The sequence below is a fragment of the Garra rufa genome, chromosome 15, assembly GCF_049309525.1.
Source record: "Garra rufa chromosome 15, GarRuf1.0, whole genome shotgun sequence".
Taxonomy (NCBI): domain Eukaryota; kingdom Metazoa; phylum Chordata; class Actinopteri; order Cypriniformes; family Cyprinidae; genus Garra; species Garra rufa.
This window is the reverse complement of record NC_133375.1, coordinates 18,813,252-18,830,717: the sequence shown is the minus strand read 5'-3', so window position 1 is coordinate 18,830,717 and position 17,466 is coordinate 18,813,252. Positions and strand designations below refer to the sequence as shown.

The 17,466-nt window shown below is 34.9% G+C and overlaps 1 protein-coding gene across 1 annotated transcript in view; it reads left to right on the top strand.

Annotated features, from left to right (window-relative positions):
* The window catches only part of LOC141287674 (importin-11-like), a 79,195-nt gene that overhangs the window by 25,131 nt on the left and 36,598 nt on the right, over positions 1-17,466 (top strand). Inside the window, exons 3-9 of the mRNA XM_073819820.1 lie at positions 75-78; positions 184-204; positions 304-383; positions 2,258-2,338; positions 11,074-11,169; positions 11,287-11,400; positions 13,883-14,004. Of these exons, the coding sequence (XP_073675921.1) occupies positions 75-78; positions 184-204; positions 304-383; positions 2,258-2,338; positions 11,074-11,169; positions 11,287-11,400; positions 13,883-14,004 (518 nt within the window). The remainder of the gene's footprint in view (positions 1-74; positions 79-183; positions 205-303; positions 384-2,257; positions 2,339-11,073; positions 11,170-11,286; positions 11,401-13,882; positions 14,005-17,466) is intronic.

Genomic DNA, 17,466 nt, shown 5'->3' with positions numbered 1-17,466 from the left:
TAGAGTGAATAAGTTGCAAAAGTGGGATGTCTGCCACTGCAGTTATTTCCTGTTGTCTTGTCTTCTGTCTGCAGGACTGTGAGTTCTGGATGAGTCAGAGTTGTGGTGTTTGGAGTTGTCTGTGCTCCAGACTGCTGTTTTGTTATATGAAATGTAACCATTTTCCTGTCTTTCCCCACACAGCTTCTGTCTCCCTCACTGCTGGTGTTCATGTTCTCTCCTAACTGTTATTTTCTCTCAGAGATATTGCCCTGTGATATTGCTTCAACCTCGTATCATTCTTATTTTGTTTCTCTATTTCAGAACTGAGCTCGGAGAACGTGCGCACGTGCTTTCAGATTATCAATGCCTACATTTATCTCTCGGCTACAGATTTCTTACAGGTTGGTGGGAATAAAGACTTCAAATAAGAAGGCATTCAAAGATGGGAATGGCTGTATGAACGTAACCTTATTTGCACTTTCTCTAAAGATGAATGTGGCATAAATCTGAACAGACTAGTGTGTGATGTAGAAATATTTTTATAATGAGTGACTTCTACAGGGGTGTTCTTGTTTACAATACCTTTTAAGCTCCATTGCTTTAAAAAAAATAATGCAAGTCTATGCGACTTTTTAGATTTTGTGTGCACAACAGTAAGTAAATGAACAGAGTGTGTACCAGGATGATAATAAATTGTAAATTTAGCTCAACCATGGTTTTGACATGTTTTGGTATTTTTAACTATCTTCTGAAAATTTGACATTACTTCAATTAATTTTTTTAAGTAAGCCAAACTAATCCTTAGAATTTATCACATTCATTGCTAATACTTAATGATTGTGTTATTATTTTCTCATGAAAAAAGTAAGTTGTTTTTGGAGGATGATGTTATTTGTCTAAGAAACTGTTTGTTGTTCATTCAAAGAACATCTCAATACATTAACAGGGATAGAAGTAGATTTGAGGTCTCAAAAACAATCCATTAATTCCAAATTAAAACAGTGTTCACAAGATGTTTTATTTGGAAACTTGTAATTGGATAATGGAAAAAATACTGAAAAATCTGGAATAATTCTCATTATTTAAAAAATAATAATAAAATGAACTTTACATTTTACATTCAATTTAATTTAGATGTAGGGCTGGGTAAAAAAATAAAAAATAAATTTTTACAAAATGATATTGATTCTTAAATCCCAAGAATCGATTAGTCTTTTATGGAAGCCTGTTTCTGCTACTAAATAAAACATTTAAAAGAGGTTTATTGTGACTTTTCGATCTCACAATTCTGACTTTTTTTCTCAGAATTGTGAGATATAGTCCAATTTTATAAATAAGTCCAATTTTGAGGGGGAAAAACATTGATATGTTCTCAGAATTGCGAGAACAATTCTGACGTAATAACTTGCAATTGTGATATAAACTTGCAATTCTGAGAATAACTGCAATTGCAAGATATAAACTGAATAAACCACTGAATATTTTTTTTAAAGTTAATTGTGACTTTATCTCACAATTCTTTTTCAGAACCTGCAATTGTGAGTTATAAAGTCAGAATTGTGAGATATAAACTCCAATTTTAGTATAGTCCAATTTTATATGTAAGTCCAATTTTAAAGGGGAAAAACACTGATATGTTCTCAGAATTGCGTGTTTATGTCTCACAATTCTGACTTAACTTGCACTTGTGATATAAACTTCTGAGGGGAAAAAAATCAGAATTTCAAAATATAAACTCGCAATTTAGAGAAAAATGTAAGAATTGTGAGTTTGTCTCGCAATTCCTAAGAAAAAACTCAGAATTGTAAGTTTATATCTTACGATTCTAACTTTATAACTTTATTTTTCATAATTGTGAGTTTGTTTCACAATTCTGACTTTATTTCTCAGAATTGCGACTTTATGTCTCAGAATTGTGAGTTTGTCTCACAATTCTGACTTTATGACTCACAATTGGGAGTTTATATCTAGCATTTCTGAGAAAAAAGTCAGATTTGCAAGTTTGTATTATGCAATTCTAAAAAACAAAACAAAAAAAACAATCTGAATTGCAAGATGTAAACTTGCAATTGTGACCAAGAATGTCAGAATTGTGAAATAAAAAGTCACAATTACCTTTTTTATTTATTTTGTGGAAAATCGGGCTTGCATACTCTAGCCTGTTTTCAGTTAATGGACGGAAAATTACAGTGCCCCTCCCATCCAATAAATCATGACATGTTATACAGCATGGCAGAATTGTGGTCTGATTTTACATGTGCTCATCTCTCTCTAGAACTACGCTGAAGCCCTTTGCAGATCTTTCTGTGAACTGCTGAGAGACATCACCACAGAAGGCCAAGTCCAGGTTCTGAAGGTACAACTCAATCCTTCCCCACAAGGCTCTTTTGTGCTCATCTTCTTGACACTCTGTTGTGAACTGACACTGCTGCAGAGTAATGACTAGAAAACCCATTCCTCAACCCTGTCGTTTTGGTTTTGAGTAGACCACAATGAGCTCTCCTTTTTTTGAAGCCCTTCTCAACTTTGCTTGCTTTAGCTAATGCACTCAAGCTCTTAGTGCTTTTTGACACTGTTTCCATACCAAGAGTTGGGGCAGATTTTTACTTTGATGAAGGGATGAAAGAGCTATGCGCAGGACCCTGATATTTTATTAACTTATACTCAACCATTTTAATTCATTTATTTAGCAATGTGACCGATTGGACCTTGTAGCACATATGATTATCATACAGGGGTCATACGGCTAAAGCCTGTCTGATGTGGGCTTCAAAGCGAAGTTTGTGTCTGCACTGCAGTTACGGTCCTCTGGAAGCGGAGGGACAGATCGCTGCGGAACGGCTGCCAGGATGCTGCCATTAGAGATAAAGCTTTTCGTTTTGGCCTCCAGCTGCTCCTTCATAGGTTAGCAGATGCTCATCTGGGCCCCCAAGCCAATTTGGAGCATAAAACACGCTCTGTGCCTCCGCAGGAAGAGCTGGAGTGCTAGGAAAAGCAGCATTACCAGAGGTTTTGGATATATTAGTGTCGTATTGTGGCGGCATGGTTGTTCTGTCATCTTTTCAGGGCATTGTGAAACTTTTCTAATTAACTTAAGTCATATTTCTCCCTCAATCCCAAGTAGCGTGGAGCACAGGTGTTTGTGCACGTGTTTACCCGCACCACGTCCTCCATTGTGCCAATAGGCAGCAGCTTTCCACAAGAGTGAAGGCAACTTTAATTGGAAAAAAACGAGCCTAAGGTTATCCAAGACGTACATGTATATTTTTTGACAGTTTGATAGAAAGCGTCGTTTTGTGGCTTTTGATCAAGTCTGTTGAAAATAAAATATAGGGTGTGCTGGGAGAAAAGTCTACAGCATTCTCAAACTGTTTAGATTTATTGTTACTGAGTCCCTGTATATCGTACTTTCAGAAGCAATTTTGTACGTCTGTACAAAAGAAACAATAAATAAATGAATAAACTAAATGTACAGTCTTTACAAAGACAAATTAAATCGTTTTGCATTGTTTACTTCCCCCATTGTCATTCAAATTTTTGCTTCTGTTAAAATAAATTTGGAGTAGTATGTCCAAATACCTCTTTTCCATACAATGAAAGTAGATGGTAATTTAGAGTTCCACAAATGAGGGAAGAAAAAAGAAGTTGTCAATAAGATGTGTTTGCTGTTTTACATATCTTCTGAGGTTATGTCTACATTAATCCACATTTATTTGAAAACTACGTTTTCATTTCTAAATGCGCTCCATCCATGTTAGTGTTTTCAAGCATTTTCCAAAAAATTCTCAAAAAATGTTGGAAAACTTTAAATTTGCCTTACTGCCTTATGTGTGAGACCTCATAAAAACTCACTGAGATGTGAACAGAACAGACAAAAGTTTTCATGCAATTTATCCGGCAGGATCATTTTATTTACAAAATATCCCACCATTCACTCGCGTCCAGGCCGCTTTCATTCACTATTATATGCTTGATCTAAAATGCAACTGACTTTGTTTTGCCGCAGAACAGCAATTGAGAGTAAAATTGATAGTAAATTTTCTGTCATCTTTGCAGGACTGTAATATGAAGAGTGACAAAGTAACATATCTTTAGCAACAGTGTGAAAGGTGTGAAAGCATAATAGGCACAATACAGTTATAAATATAGATATCTATAAACCTGCGTCATCATTTTTAAAAGCCTCCGTTTTCACAGTCGACAATACAGCGCAAAAATTGCATTTTCAAATTGCTCAGTTTTCCTTGACAAAAATGCTTTCTCAGTGTGGACGGAAGGCCAAAACAGAGAAAAAGATGCGTTTTCAACCGAACATTAATTAGTGTTTGTAAGTCTTTTTTTAAGTTGCTTTGGATAAAAGCATCTGCTAAATGATTAAAGTAAAAGTAGTGTGGAAAATGCCTGAAACCATACAAACGGAATGCTCTTTCGTTTTTTGTGTTCAGTTTAAATATGGTCCAAAACTTTTCAGCATCGTTACTTCAGTCTTCAGTGTCACATGATCCTTCAGAAATCCTTCAGAGTTGAAGTACCAGATTTATTTGAAATGAAACATTGCAAAAGTGTAACAAATGTCTTTACTGTCAATTCTATTCAGTTCACTGATAAAAAATTTCCTTAATAAAAAAATATTCTTGAGCTTTCAAACAGTAGTGTGAATTCAGTATGTTTCTCACAAAGCTAGCGAATGACTTTAAAAGACTTTTGCACACAAGTCATATAAAAGACTTGATAATACTTTATCCTTTTTTTAATCTTTTGAATATAAATCATCATCCACTTTCACTCTGTAAAAAAAAGAATAGCATGAACATTCTACTTAAAGGATGAGTTAATTTCCAGAATAAAAATGTCCTGATAATTTACTCACCCCCATGTCATCCAAGATGTTCATGTCTGTCTTATTTCAATCATTAAGAAATTTTAGGTTTTTGAGGAAAACATCCCAGGATTTTTCTCCATATAGAGGACTTCAGTGGTGGATTAATGGGTTGAAGGTCCAAATTGCAGTTTTAGTGCAGCTGCAAAGGGCTTTACATGATCCCAGCTGAAGAATAAGGGTCATATCTAGCAAAACAATTGATCAAAAATAAAAAATGCAAATGCATTTTTGTTGTTTTAAGAAAATTATATATCGTTTCACTATATAAGACCCTTATTCCTTGGCTGGGACTGTGTAGAGCCCTTTGAAGCTGCATTTAAACTGCAATTTGGACCTTCAACCAATTGATCCCCATTAAAATCCACTATATGGAGAAAAATCCTGTAATGTTTTCCTCAAAAACCTTAATTTCTTTGCGACTGAAGAAACACATGAACATCTTTGATTACATGGGGGTGAACAGTTAAAGTAATACAGCTTTGGAATGATTGAATAACTTTGTTTTTGATTGAATTCTTCTTTTGATGGTTAACATTTTATAAGTCTGTACATATCATACAGCCTGTCAGACCCGCACTCCTCCGTTAGCTTCTCAACATGGGAGCTGTTCTGAATACATTAACGCATTTGTGTGGCAAGTGAGAGTCTCAGACGTGTGGGCAGCCATTCGATTAACCTCACAGAGGATTCCCTGCCTTACACCCCAGGTAACATGTTTGGTACGTAAATCATCGGGTCCATGGGCAAGAGCTTTGTAACTCCCTAATTAACTGTTCGTTTAAATCAGCAGTATCTGGCAGCGCTGCTTTCTCTTTATTGACATTTTTAATTAACACAGAAAGAAGAGGCCATCCTCTCAGTAAAATTGTTTGGAGAGATGTCGCTAAAGTCAAAGGCTAAAGGACAATGAGAGATGACAGGCCATTTAACTATCTGACGGTGTACACGAATCAAGGGCTTTACAGTTCATGTCCTTTTATTACAGAAATCACCTTGGTCAAGAGGAACTAATTTTAACTTCTGTTAAGAGTGCTCAAAATAGGATTTGTCAGGCTTAAAGTGATAGTTCAGCTAAAAAGTAAATCTGTCTTCATTCATTCACTCTCATTTTGTTTCAAACTTACTAAATAAAAGCAGAAAATCTGCGCAGATTTTTCAATTCCATGCAATTTCAGTGAGAGAGAACCAAAGCTTTCAAGCTTAAAAATGGGCACTAAAGTCTGAATGTGTGTGTTCCACAGAAGAAACAAAGATACAGTTCACAGCAACATGAGAGTGAATCAATTTTGACAGAATTTGATTTTCAGCTAAACTATCCTCTAAGAAAACTTGCATGAAACTAGGGCTGTATGTCAGACTAGCACGAATGATTTCACTGGGCTTTAGGAACATGTTTTTGGCCTTCTATCCACCCTGGCCAGGACATCCGCAGGGAAACATGTGGTTGTTAGTGATTGATTTGAAGAGCAAACTGTGCAGCTGGAGCCAAGTACAAGTGGGAGCCCATAGGGGCATCCTTGGATGCTCACACACACTGACCACCAGCTTGCGGACTGTCAGTGCCCAGATCCTCCTCTGAGAAACATTCTTACAAATACTTACACAACTGATGTGGTCACTGTGTATTTCTGCATGATGGATTGAAAATGAATGGTCAGAGTTCAAGCTCTATCAACAGTATAAGCATAAGTTGATTACCACAAGAAATCGTTTTAACACATCCCACATTGTTCTACGCAAAAAATACTGGTTACAGTAAGACATTTACTTATAAACCAGAGGTCTCTGACACGTCGCTTGCGAGTTACCAGTAGCTTGTGGCCTGATTGGATGTAGCCCGCCAAGACCGTATACATTTTATCCAATTAGAGTAAGCTAATACAGAAAATTGTCCTTCCCCCTCCAATCCAAATTAAGTATTGACTGACATATTGCCTGTGATGTTAATTTTCAATTTATTTATAAACATGCAGATGTAATTACAATGCAACATAATAACCAACAGTACGTCAAAGTTTCAATCAAGCGTGTCAACACACTTATAGAAGGAACTTACTACATTATATGAAAAATGTGTAAATTAATCAATTATATGAATGCATATGGTGGACCGACTGTCTTTAGAACATTTTTGTTGCCATTTTTGTTTCATTTTTCCTTCATGTAAAGGTCCTTGCACACTTTCAAATGTTAAAAAATAAACCTCACATAGTGAGGTTTCTAAAACTTCTAGGATCTGGTTCAATTTTCTGCATTTTTTACTTCTGTAGCAAGCATTTTGAGAGGTGTTTTGACCGTTCAGGGCCACTGTGATGTTCTGTGTGTGACAAAAATTAAGGAGTACGAAAAGACGCTTATGAAAATTTCTAACCCAGTGTGCAAGAACCTTAACGCAGGACTCTAGACTCATTCTTCCCACTGGTCACTCTTTTGCGACTAACTTTCATAGTTAATCGCATGAGCACATAATTTGGTCGTATTTTATTTTTATTTTTTTCTTGCTACAACAATTAATCAATGCTTGCTGATAAACTTATTGTAACTACATAGTTATATGGTATCAAAAGTCAAAACGTTCAACCCATTCTTTTTCATCAGTATTATTTGTGATTTGAATTTTGTGAACAGGAGTTCCTCTTTTGCCAGGCTTCGGATGTTTTCGCTGTCTAATTCGCAAACTTCTTGTCACGTTTTACAAGAAAAGACAATTGTCTGTTTTGTTTACATCTATACACCCTTCACGTTTTACGACTAAAACATAAGATGGGTTTATTGTTATTTTTAATTAAAAAGCACAACAACAATGAAACAATAGGCTACAATGACAAACTTGCTTACATAATTTTTATTAACAAAAACGAATAAGATGAGGCATGGCATAGGCTACACCACATGCTGTATTATATACTTTATATAAATTACAAGATGTTTAGCAAACACTGAGGAATTAATAAATAACATTTTTGTTAAAAAAAAAAAAAACTCCATAGCGTAACGTGAGGTAAACAAGCATTTCAAAATGAAAACAAACACCTTCTCTGGTTTAAGAACCAGTCTTTTACATTACTTTAGCTTAAAAGTCAAATCCTCTGTCCTCCATCGTTTTCTCAAAATGTGCATTTTTTTTTTTTTTTTTTTTTTTTGCATATGTGCTTGCACTGAAAGTGCCTCTCTTCACACGGGTTTGTAATGCACCCTGTATGGAGCAGCACAGACCATGCACTCACACAAATGCAACCACGTCAAATTGTAACTCACACATTCTCAAAAAATTGTCGCAAATGCAACTGTTTTGGTCACAGTCTAGTGCCCTATTATGCCTAAAAAAGCAGTGCTTATAAGCGCAATGCTGCTTTGTTTACAGAGATTACCTCTATTTCTGCTGTTCCTTAAGTGCCACCTGCTGTTAGACAGTGGATTTACATTTTCATTCAGCCTCTCTGTTGTTTGTGTTGAGACTAATACAAAAATTGGAACACACTTTTGTTAAAAAGCTAATGCGCATCCTAAATATCTGAACACTTCAGATAATAAGGTAGCCAATGTAGAATTGTTTATGGAGCAGATAAAGTGCCTGTAATTTATCATTTTGACTCATCCTTTTCTTAAAAATTATTTAAAGGCTGAAATGTGATGTAAAACTAATTATATTGTCAATTTTATTTAAAAATGTAAACATGTTGCACATTAATAGATAACATGGTTATGATGTAAGTCATCACCCTTTTAAAAAATGTTATTATTATTTTAATGTTTATGCAAACAAAAAGTGCATAATGCCGCACATTTTATTTGTTGTTTTTTGGTTTTTGGCATATAGTGAAATGAACACTGATGCTCAGTGTGTAGCATCAGTGCTTTCTGAACATTTCCAGCACATTTTAATAATAATAAAGTGATCATTTGTCACTATAATCTGAATGTGAAATTTTCATACGATTTTCTCTCTAGTTACGATACACTACAAAAACAACTATAGCTAACTACAGAATAATGTGCAATGTACCATTTTCCTTAAAGAACTGTATTCTCTGATTCTGTTCTTTTCTCTGACATTAAAGGGTGAGGTGTATACAAAAACTCTTTCAGGTGTATATCAGTTTGGATGGTTGAAGGATTAGTTTACTTCCAGAATGAACATTTCCTGATAATTTACTCGCCCCATGTCATCCTAGATGTTCATATCTTTCTTTCTTCAGTCGCAAAGAATTTAAGTTTTTTGAGGAAAACATTCCAGGATTTTTCTCCATATAGTGGACTTCAATTAGGATCAAGGAGTTGCAGCTTCAAAGGGCTCTACACAATCCCTTACCTAGTAAAAGATCTGAAAAAAGTTCTTGTAAAATTATGGAATGTTTTCCTCAAAAACCTTGCAACTGAAGAAAGACAGACATGAACGTGTGACATGGGGCTGAGAAAATCCGAAAAATGTTATTCTTTAAGTGAACTTATCCATTAATTTGGGAGTTATGATACATTATTTAGGAGATGTAAGTATTGTATAAAATGGGTAGCTCTCTGCCACTTTCATTTGTAAAAAGTAGCTCTCAAATAAAATAAGGTTGGAGACCCCTGTTATAAACAATGCTTAACAGATAATGGATTGCACTGTGTCATGTCAATAAATTAGTGGCATGTAACTCTTTATTTTAAAAAAAAAATACAACAATGTACAAATGCAACATCTATCAAAATCCTGCACATGCTGTTTTCTTTTATTAGTCAATGGAAGTCAAGATGTAAATGTAAGTGAACCTCAAAACCGTAAAGTGTGGCCAAGTATGTTTACATTTTGTTTTCCTGTTTCTCTTTATGCTTTGAAAGAGAAAGTGGCGTAATTCCCGCAACAGTTTGGGAAGGCCGTGCCAGCTCAAGCTTTCTACTCCATCATGGCTGTAATCCAGACACATCAGACGCCTTCGTTTATACATGTTGTTTCTAGATTACCCCTCTGTAGTCGCTTAAGTAAAGTTCCGCTCTATGTGCTAGGCTGTTCATGCACCAGTGGCTAGAAGAAGAAAAATGAAAACCGTAGCGCTCCTTGAGGGAGCGTTTCATCCTGCATCCTGTCAAAGTGAGGCTGGAATAGGAGGGTAATGGCCTTGGGCTGCCAAGATCCCTTCTCAAGCCAATACATAGTCTGACAACAGAATTCACACAACTACAAGCTCCTCTTCCCCTATTTCAGAACAGCTAGGCAATTTCGTATGATTGAAATTAGTTGGTTATCCTCAAGGTTAGAGGTGCAGCAGGGCTGGGTGATATATAGAATATTTATGACATATTCGATCTGATTTTGCTGGTGATTTAGTATTAAAGAGAATTGTGAATTTCACATTAATTTAATGTGCTTTTTATTTGCCCATTTCATTTTCTAAAGGCCAATGCCAGTAGGCTTGTTCCAGGCCTTCTCCTTTTCGATTCTCGATGGTGTTAAAATATATTGATAGAGAACCTGTGGTTTGGTTCCTGCATTAATCAAGACTTGAACGAGCACCGTTGTGCTCTTGGACAAATCATATGTGACCCTGGACCACAAAACCAGTCTTAAGTCGCTGGAGTATATTTGTAGCAATAGCCAAAAATACATTGTTTGGGTCAAAATTTTTGGTTTTTCTTTTATGCCAAAAATCATTAGGAAATTAAGTAAAGATCATGTCTATGAAGATTTTTTGTAAAATTCCTACTGTAAATATATCAAAATGTAATTTTTGATTAGTAATATGCATTGTTAAGAACCTAATTTGGACAACTTTAAAGGTGATTTTCTCAGTATTTTGATTTTTTTGCACCCTCAGATTCCTAATTTTCAAATAAATGTATCTCGGCCAAATATTGTCCTATCCTAACAAACCATACATCAACAGAAAGCTTATTTATTGAGCTTTCAAATGATGTATACATCTCAGTTTTGTAAAATTTAACCTTATGACTGGTTTTGTGGTCCAGGGTCACATATATGGTTCACCATTGAAGATTTGTCTTCTCATTCTTTAGGTTTGGGGTCCGTAAGACCTCAGTTCTCTAATAATAATGATTTGGGATCTAAAAAAAATGGTGATAGATTTGAGTGCATTGAATTATTACCATTTGAACGAAATCTAATGACTCAAAAAATTTGCACGAATGTAAAAATTTGCATATAAAATATGTAGGTTTTATGCATGTAGATGTATTTTTATCATTCTCTTTCCTTTCATTTTTTGCAGGTTGTTGAAATTGCCATAAAAGTGAGTCCTCTATTGGGCTCCCATATGTTTCAGCCTCTTCTGCCAGATGTGATAAGGGGGATAGTCGAAGGCGAAGTGAGTATGAACACAGTACAGTGTGTTACAGTAACTCTGTTGCACTAACCTAGTTTCACTGAAAATGTCCCGTTTCCGGTTTTTAATGTTTACGCATATTTGTGTGTTTGACTGCAGAGGTATCCTGTGGTTATGTCGACATACCTGGGCGTGACGGGTCGGATCCTACTGCAGAATTCAGGCTTCTTCACATCACTTCTCACTCAAATGGCTGTGGAATACAACCAGGAGGTAAGGATGAATGCTAGACCATCGGACAGAGCAGTGCATTCTAAAATGGCTAGTTTTGATGCAGAACACATGTTCACTACACTGCTTTTTTAAAATAATTTGTTTATTTGTAAATAAACAAATTATTGAAATATATTTTATAGGGAAATGCTATTTCAGTCCATCTTCACTTTTAATTCAATGTTACATGCCGTTTCTTTGTAATAATTTTCGTAATTTACTAGAAGTTCCCAAGTTAAAATATTTTCACTACAATTTTTTTCAGTGTGTGTAGAGATAGTTTTATGAATCATATATATTATACATTATATATTATATATTATAATTTTTTTTTTACTTTTAATTCATTTTCAGGTTAATTTTTTAGTCATTTAGTGTGTTTTAGTCATGTTTGCAATTTTTTTACATTTTTAGTTTAGTTTTAGGTATTTAGTTAATTAGTTTTAGTTTGTCGTATTTCAGTTAATGCTCAGTTTATTTCAATTAAATAAAAAAATAGGGTTTTAATTTTAGTTAACTATAATATATATAAGCCTGTTTCCACCAAAAAAAATAGGTAATTGTGACTCAGAATTGCGAGAAAAAAAGTCAGAATTGCAAGATAAAAACTTGCATTTGTGAGAAAAAATTCTGAATTTATTTGTTGCAGTTGTAAGTTTGTCATGCAATTCAGACTTTTTTTTCTTGCAATTCTAAGAAAAAGTTAAAATTGAGAAAAAATTATAGAATTGTGAGTTTATATCTCACAAATCTGACTGTTTCTCAGAACTCTGAGTTTGTTTTGCAATTCTGACTTAGAATTTACTTAATTTTTAGAACTTAAAATTTACAATTCTGAGAAAAAAGTCTTGCGTGATGTAAACTCAAAATTGTGAGATACAAACTCACATTTGCAAGAAAAAAAATCATTATTCTGAGAAAAAAAGTCACAATTGAGAATATATAAACTCGGAATTCTGAGGAAAAAAAATTCGGAATTGTAGGTGTATATCTCACAATTCTGACTTTATAACTCACAATTGCGAGATGGTGTCTCACAATTCTGAGAAGTCAGAATTGCATGATATAAACTCGAAATTATGAAAAAAGTCAGATTTGCGAGTTTGTCTCAATTTTATGCAGTTGATATAATTGATTATATAATTTAATATAATGATTTTATAACTTGCAGTTGTGAGTTTATATCTTGCAGTTCTGACTTTATAGCTCAGTTGCTAAAAAAAGACAAAATTGTGCGATGTAAAATCTAAATGGCAAGAAAAAGTCAAAATTGCGAGATACAAACTCGCATTTGCAAGAAAAAAGTCAGTATTGTAAGGTTATATCATACAATTCAGACTTTTTTCTCCCAAGTGCAAATTTATATCATGCAATTCTAACTTCAATTACCTCGATTCTAAGAAAAAAGTCACAATTTTAAGAGATAAACGAACAATTCTGAGGAACAAACGGCAGAATTGAGTTTATCTCTTTCAATTCTACGTTTATTTCTTGCAATTTTGACTTTATAACTCGCAATTAAGTTTATCTCTCACAGTTCTGAGAAAAAAAGTCAGTATCATGCTATTCTAAAACAAAGAGTCACAACTTTTTGTTCAGTGGTGGAAACAGGCTTCTATAATAATAACTGTGATTTAATATATAGTAAATATGAAGTATTGCCCAATAACCGATATATTAATATATTGTGCATCTGTTAGAATAATAGTATATTAATAGAGCATTTAAGCAATGAGTTTGGAGATGCAATGTTATATTATAAATAGCCATGACTGAATATCCACTTTAACAGTTGTTATAAAAGCTGTTTGTAGATGTCAGCCATAAATTCAATATTGGTGCAGAACAAATTACTGAATCAAAGAACTCAAGTGCTCTTGCCTCAGATGTTGAAGGACAATTAGATGAAAAATCACTTCTTTTCCCGGTAATTTCTTTATAAGTCTTAACTTTGTGTCGAGGTCAAATACACTGAAGTAAAAAAATCTTTAAAAAACAAACAAAAAATCCTCAAGCCTGGCCTAGTTTTCTTTTTCTGTGTAGCGTATCTTTAGCTGGGTTGGTGGGAGCTGGTCTTACTGTAATTTGGTCCCAGTGGACCCAGATGCTTTACTGAGCCGCCCACACAGCATAATTCCCTTTCAACTCTGGGCCAGATCTCCCCACCGAATAATTGAACTCATTTGCACTATTGTAGTCTCAGCATATATCAGTATTCTCCTTAATTTCCTCAATCCCAGAAATATCTTTTCTGCTGAGACCCCTTCATTATTTACAGTATCAGCCAAATAAATTCAAAGATGGAGGTTTTTATATATTCGCCCTGTCAGGCAGCTCGACGTACTCTAATGTTTCCCTCTTATCTTATGAAGGGTGTATTAATCTTTTTCCCAGTGTGCCTCTGTTACCTGTGCCACAGCTAAATTATAAATGAGAATTATGTGAACGAGATTGTTTATCATGGCGATCTCTGCTTTCTCAGGCAGACCAGCTCTTGGGGAGTATGATTGAGATGTGGGTGGACCGCATGGACAACATTACCCAGCCTGAAAGGAGAAAGCTCTCTGCATTGGCGCTCATGTCGCTTTTACCATCTGACAACAGGTTTGTCTTCTTATAAACACCTGCAGGATCATCCTATCACATTTGCATGCAAATGTCTGATGTTTATAGAGCAGAAGTCATCCACAAGCTGTACAAGTGATAACATTTAGACAAATCATTTGACATTCACCTCAGAGACCAAACAAATAAAAAATCACTTTGTAATGGTGACTCGCCAGAAGAAATGGCTTGTTGAATTCAGCTACATCAGTAGTTTGGATGTCAGCGATATTCATAACCTTAAAAGTCATTTAAGGTTCCACACCTCACAATTCAGTTTTTGGACCTGCTAATATAATGGACCAAGCAGAAATAGCAACACCTGTAAGTAACATCTTTTCAACTAATGGCAGCCAGTATACACAACCAGTGTTAACCAAGTCTAAACTTTGCCAAAATGCAGCATTTATTTCAGATCATGTCAGAAAACAATCGACCTAAGCAAGTAGTACTACTGACAGTGTCGTGTAAACATGGCTGAAGGTGCAAAAAGAGGAATGAACAGATTAACTACAATTAACAGTTGAGTCATTTGTGACCCTGGTCCACAAAACCAGTCATAAGGTTAAATTTTACAAAACTGAGATATATACATCATATGAAAGCTCAATAAATAAGCTTTCTATTGATGTATGGTTTGTTAGGATAGGACAATATTTGGCCGAGATACATCTATTTGAAAATCTGAAATCTAAGGGTGCAAAAAATCAAAATACTGAGAAAATCACCTTTAAAGTTGTCCAAATTAAGTTCTTAGCAATGCATATTACTAATCGAAAATTACATTTGGATAGGTTTACAGTAGGAATTTTACAAAAAATCTTCATGGAACATGATCTTTACTTAATTTCCTAATGATTTTTGACATAAAAGAAAAATCAATAATTTTGACCCATACAATGTGTTTTTGGCTATTGCTACAAATATACCCCAGCGACTTAAGACTGGTTTTGTGGTCCAGGGTCACATTTGTGCTGTAAGCGCTATGATTGATTCAAACACATGACTTTGATCGTTCATTTCAAGCGATTCACTAGATCAAATTGAAAGAACGATTCGTTTTTGAACAATTTGTAACTATTTTTGATGGGTGAAATGGAGCTTTTCAAAACTCCAAATCAGTTAAACCATTGCATTGCAAAATGATTCACTGTTTCAAAGCGCTCCAATCGGATTGCGTATCACAAATCATTTGTTTCAGATCGGTACTTCAAATTACGTATCTGAAGTCCCGATCTGAATAATGATTTGTGAACCACAATTTCAGATCAGGAGCGCGGATCTCAAAATTTTCCGCATTGCGAACCATTTGATTTAGATCAGGACTTCGGACCAGGCTTGTAAATCTTTTGTATCACATCAGGATTTCGAAGCGATTTCCTGAATCTTTTTTTTTTTTTTTTTAACCGTAGAAAACATCAAACCATTAAGGCAGTACAGTAATAAAACAAGTGCCTTAAGAATTAGCTGTGGTTTTGCTATAGTAAAAGTGTACTATTACTACTTTGTAATACTTCAGTAGTAATACTTTGCATATGCTTCACTTTTGAGCAAAGCATTTTTCATTAGTATATTTGTATTTATTTATTTCTCTTTTTTAGAGTTTGAAATAGAAGACATAAGTGAGATCTCTGATTGAAGTCCTTCAAAAATCAAAAAAGTAGTGCTTGAGAAGTCATTGAAAGTCCTGGAATTTAATTTTACAAAAGTATTCATACCCCTTCATTTTTTTTACGTTTTGTTGCAGCATTATGTTAAACTGCTTTAAATTACTTTTTTTCCACATCAATCTACATCTCATACACCATAATGACAAAGCACAAAACAGGTTTGTAACAACTTTGCAAATTTATTAGAAATAAAAAACTGAAAAGATCCTGTTGCAGAAGTATTCATACCCTTTTCTGGGACACTCAAAAATTAGCTCAGGAGCATTCATATTGCTTCTAGATGTGGAGTCAAACTGTGGCAAATTCATTTGAATGAGTATGATTTAGAAAGGCACACACCTCTCAGAAAAGGTCTAACAGCTGAAAATGCATATCAGAGTAAAAACCAAGTCCTGAGGTCAAGATAACTGCCTGTAGAGCTCAGTGACAGACTTACGTTAAGGCAATGATCTAGAGAAGAGTTCAGAAAAAAAAATCTGCTGCATCGAAGCTTCACAGAAGCATGTAGCCTCCATTATCCATAATGGAAGACGATTGGAACAACTAGGACTCTAGAAAATGTCTGCCAGCCCCCATCCAAGCTGACAGAGCTTGAGAGGTGAAAAGGTGAGGCAAAGAATGGCAGATAATTGCCAAATGCAGATGTGCAAAGCTTGTCACATCATGCCCAAAAAGACTTGAGGCTGTAAAGGTGCTTCAACTATGTACTGAGTTAAGGGTATGAATACTTATGCAATGTACTTATTTCAGTGTTTTATTTTTAATAAATGTGTAAAATTTGCAAATCGGTTTTTTGCTTTGTCATTATTATGGTGTATGGAGTGTAAATTGATATGGGGAAAAACTAATTTAAAGCAGTTTAACATAATGCTGCAACAAAACAAAATGTGAAAAAAAATGAAGGGGTATGAATACTTTTGCAAGGCACTGTATATATTAATCTGCAAAATAACAGATTGTTTCATATTACGAGCAACAGTAAAATGCAGTCATATAAAACTCGTTTTGTTTGATAATTGCCTTGACTTGATTTTAATTGGAAAAACATGTAACCCTTGCACACAGCTGTGATACTGTGGGGTTTTTTTAGTAGTGTTTTTGCTCTTAAAGGTGGTACTTGCTCATAAATTAGCTTCTACAATGCTAAAAATAAAGATCTCTGTGGACTAACACATCTGCTTGAGTTACTTTTCTGTTCAATCTGTTGAACTCTGCATACATGGTTCTGGCGTTAACGTTGACACTCAAAATCACATCATTAAGGGACGCACTTGTTTACCTCCACAGCGCACATAATGTAGTGAATGGCAATAACGGTACACAATGAGGTGGTAATTTGCATGGCAATTTTCAAGCATCCTGCACTGCAGACATCACAGCACATTTTTATGCTATATGGCACAGTGATTAACAAGATATATTTAAATTTCATGTCAAAAAGGTTGCTGACCCCAGCCACCATCTGTCCGGTCATATTGCTTTTTACATGTGCAGACTGTCAGGGGAAGAGAAACGGTGGACAAATTCATGACTGACGCTCCTTCACGTTTCTCATTACAATATAAATATTCAGTCTGGCAGGGTGAAAACACTTGAGCATGTCTCTGCATGCAGGCTCTTCCTTTTCTGAAGGGCAGCCGGTCGTCTGCAGAGTCTTTCACAATCACGCACTGGATTTATCTGATCTATTGTATGTTCGCATTTTGTATGTATGTATCTGTCTTGTGTATGTGCCCATTGTGAAATCTTGTATCATGGAATTGCGTTTGGGACTGTGAAATCGATTGCGGTG